Below are 2,894 nucleotides of genomic sequence, written 5' to 3'. Positions count from 1 at the left end.
TCTCGGATAGTTGACAAACTAAGAAGATTTTTTATTTAAATTTTTTTTTTTTTTTTTTTTATATATTATTTTTTTTTTTTTTTTTTTTCCCCTAAATATTAATTCAAAACTAAGAGAAAAGTGTGGCGCGGATGAGTTATGCGTTATAATGTTTTTGCCAACAATAAATCTAAAGGCTTAAAACCCTAGACTATACGTTTCATGTATTTACTTTCCTTATTTTCAAATAGTAAAAGACAATTTTAACAACGGTTAAGCATCTAAAATTGCAAATCACTTGATTCAATACCCGTTATCTTTTAATAAAACTTTTAAACACCACAAAAAAATTTGTTCATTTTGGTTTGTATACAAAAGCAAACCGCATGTATTCGTTATAATTGGTCTTGACCTTTTTTTTCATTCCTTATATTTCTTTAAGCCCAAACTACAAAATAACATCTTTAATTTTCTTAACAACATTTAAACAAACTTTTTTTTTTAAAGTTATAAATTAATTTTTATTTTGACTTGTGATATATTTCCTCAACAAAAAAAAATAAGCGTTCTTAATTTTCGATTTTTTTTAATTAAAATCTACTCGATAACTCAGCTTTACTTTCTAACAAAACTAAACTTTAAAATAATAAAATTATTACCATTATAACTATGTATTTTTCAATTATCTTTCTTGTATTTTTATTAAACTGCATTTGTAATAAGGAAAGTTTCTACGTATTTGCAGATTATGAGGAATTGATGTCAATTATTCAAGTAAGAAAATAGAGTATGCGAATTAATTTTTTGTTAAGAGTAAATAATTGGAAACGATATAATCATTATGTGCTCACTGATGTATTTACTACGTATAATTTTTTGTTGCAGGGAGAGGAGGTAATAGAAAAAATGACTATGTATTTTAGTGACGCTTCCGTACGAAACCCTAAATCACCTTTTAATATATTAACTTTAGACGGCAGATCTATACAGCCAAATCAGAAGTTGGAATACTTAAGCGCAGATAAACTTTACGCACCAAAAAAAGAGAAATTAGAAGCATTTTGGCAAAACTTTATGTTGCATCATAAATTATCTCAAGTGACGGAAGATACATTAATTCTTCCTGGGCAGCCTGGGATGGTTTTAGCGTTGGTTTTTTATCACGTTATGTGTGAAGCGTTCAGTCTTTCTGAAAAATTAAAAAGTTTTTCAACGGACGACCAAGACGTTTATTTTCATGCTCTCAAGCAGATGTACAATGATAATACTATGTTTGTAAATAGTCACAAAAAAATTATAGCGTATCCTATACCAACGATTTGTTTCATGGGAACAGTATTTTTGTTGGTTGACCCTGTGTCTCGAAAAACAGTGAATAATATTGAAGGGGCACCAAGAAGTAGTGGAACGTCTTTTTCGTTAGACAATTGTTTTGACGAAAAAATGAAAACACCTATTAAAAACTATATAGAGAGTATTAAGGAATCAAAATCAACTTGTTCCCAAATCCTTACACGTGATCTTCACTTTTCGTTTGATTACATAGACACAGCCACGGGCAATGTAAGAGAGAAAGTAGAGATAATGGAGAATTTGATCCGGTCTGGCAAAAGCTATCGTTCTAAACTGTATTCAATTTTGCGAAATCACAAAGAAAGAAGTGTTTTCGATTTTGCTGATGAACTTGTCAGACGCGAAGCTGCCAAAAAAAACTATGATGTAAGTTAAATATCCCATACGCTAATTAATGTCATCAAATACTGTTATTGCAAACTTTCTATGTTTCATTTTTTATAGAAACTTAAAACAAATGACAATCAAAAAGATACAAAAAAAGTAAATATTCTACAAAAAATTATGTTATCGCCGGTAAAAAAGATTGTAATTTAACTTAACAGTAGTTCTTTTAATTATAATTTTATCAGTTGGGAAAAAGAAAATTCAAAAAAGATGTCTTTGACAAGAAGACAAAAACGTAAGTTAATCAATAGTAAATGACTACTAATGTTTTTTTTTATTTAGTGAAGATAATGCGAAGACCGATTTTTTAAATAAAAAAAAGGATTCTTACACTGAAAGTGATATAACGAGTTTTGGTCCTTCTTCCAATGGTTTATCTGGTGGTTTAACCAATTAATTGACACACTATAAAAAAAAACACTTTTTTTCATCAGAGTTTTCTTCTAAATCCGGCAACTTGATCTCTGCAAAAGACCCCAAACAGATAACCGAAATTTCACAGCCCTCAAATAATCTAGAGAATAAAGGACTATTCCAACGAATACGCGATTACGTTGGAAAACCAAATGAACCGAAAAATCATAATAACATTTTGAACTCAATAAAAAAGGACTCACATAAACCGACTTTCTACTATGATTTAGATTCCACACTCCCTGACTATTCAAGTAAAATTAAATAATAACTCTTGTCAATAATTTTTATTGTTAGAATCAGAAGATAGAAGTGTGCAGCCAGCCTCTGGTAAGCCTAGGTGTAACCACATTTTTACATTTTTTTTTAACCAATCAAAATTTTCTTTTTAAAAACTATATTAGACCTAAAAACGGCTGAAGCGGCAGACGAGACCGAATCTACTTTTTCAAGATTGAAGAATACGGGAAAAATAGGTATTGTATCCCCTCATCGTGAAGCTTTAATTAAAGAGTTAAAAGAATTTCAGTTGAAAAAAGCCAGGTAGATGTATGATTTTAAGAAAATTGTTGCTTTGCAGTATAAAAAAAAATTGTGTCTTTAAAAGCGTTTCTGACTAGAGAAATTTAACTTCCAAGAATACTTTTAAACTACCCTGTAATGCAAAGTTGTTGCAGGCAGCTAGACGCTAATACTAGTATGTTTGTTTTGATCAATTTTTAACCACACAAAAGTATCAAAATTACATTTGAAACATAATT

The 2,894-nt window shown here is 29.3% G+C and overlaps 1 protein-coding gene across 2 annotated transcripts; it reads left to right on the top strand.

Annotated features, from left to right (window-relative positions):
- Positions 1–398: 398 nt before the first annotated feature.
- Positions 399–2,800, top strand: LOC128882486 (uncharacterized). Of its 2 annotated transcripts, none has more exons than XM_054134089.1 (9): positions 399–753; positions 865–1,698; positions 1,777–1,848; positions 1,905–1,954; positions 2,002–2,099; positions 2,154–2,387; positions 2,437–2,463; positions 2,538–2,676; positions 2,741–2,800. In XM_054134089.1, exons 1-9 carry the CDS (start codon positions 649–651, stop codon positions 2,751–2,753), a joined length of 1,572 nt encoding a protein of 523 aa, XP_053990064.1. In that variant the 5' UTR covers positions 399–648; the 3' UTR covers positions 2,754–2,800. The 2 variants fall into 2 exon arrangements, with proteins under 2 accessions (XP_053990064.1, XP_053990063.1); XM_054134088.1 differs by having other exon boundaries at positions 402–753; positions 2,431–2,463.
- The last annotated feature ends 94 nt before the right edge of the window (positions 2,801–2,894 follow it).

The sequence above is a fragment of the Hylaeus volcanicus genome, unplaced genomic scaffold (assembly GCF_026283585.1).
Source record: "Hylaeus volcanicus isolate JK05 unplaced genomic scaffold, UHH_iyHylVolc1.0_haploid 11943, whole genome shotgun sequence".
Lineage (NCBI taxonomy): Eukaryota > Metazoa > Arthropoda > Insecta > Hymenoptera > Colletidae > Hylaeus > Hylaeus volcanicus.
The sequence above is the reverse complement of the archived record's forward strand: the minus strand, read 5'-3'. Positions and strand labels throughout refer to the sequence as shown.

Excerpts from the sequence above, each read along its gene's own strand:
- LOC128882486 (XM_054134088.1), top strand. The coding sequence starts at position 649 with ATGTATTTTTCAATTATCTTTCTTGTATTTTTATTAAACTGCATTTGT. Across the intron at positions 754-864 it reads AATTGATGTCAATTATTCAA|GGAGAGGAGGTAATAGAAAA; the intron begins GTAAGAAAATAG and ends TTTTTGTTGCAG. Across the intron at positions 2,464-2,537 it reads AAGTGTGCAGCCAGCCTCTG|ACCTAAAAACGGCTGAAGCG; the intron begins GTAAGCCTAGGT and ends AAACTATATTAG.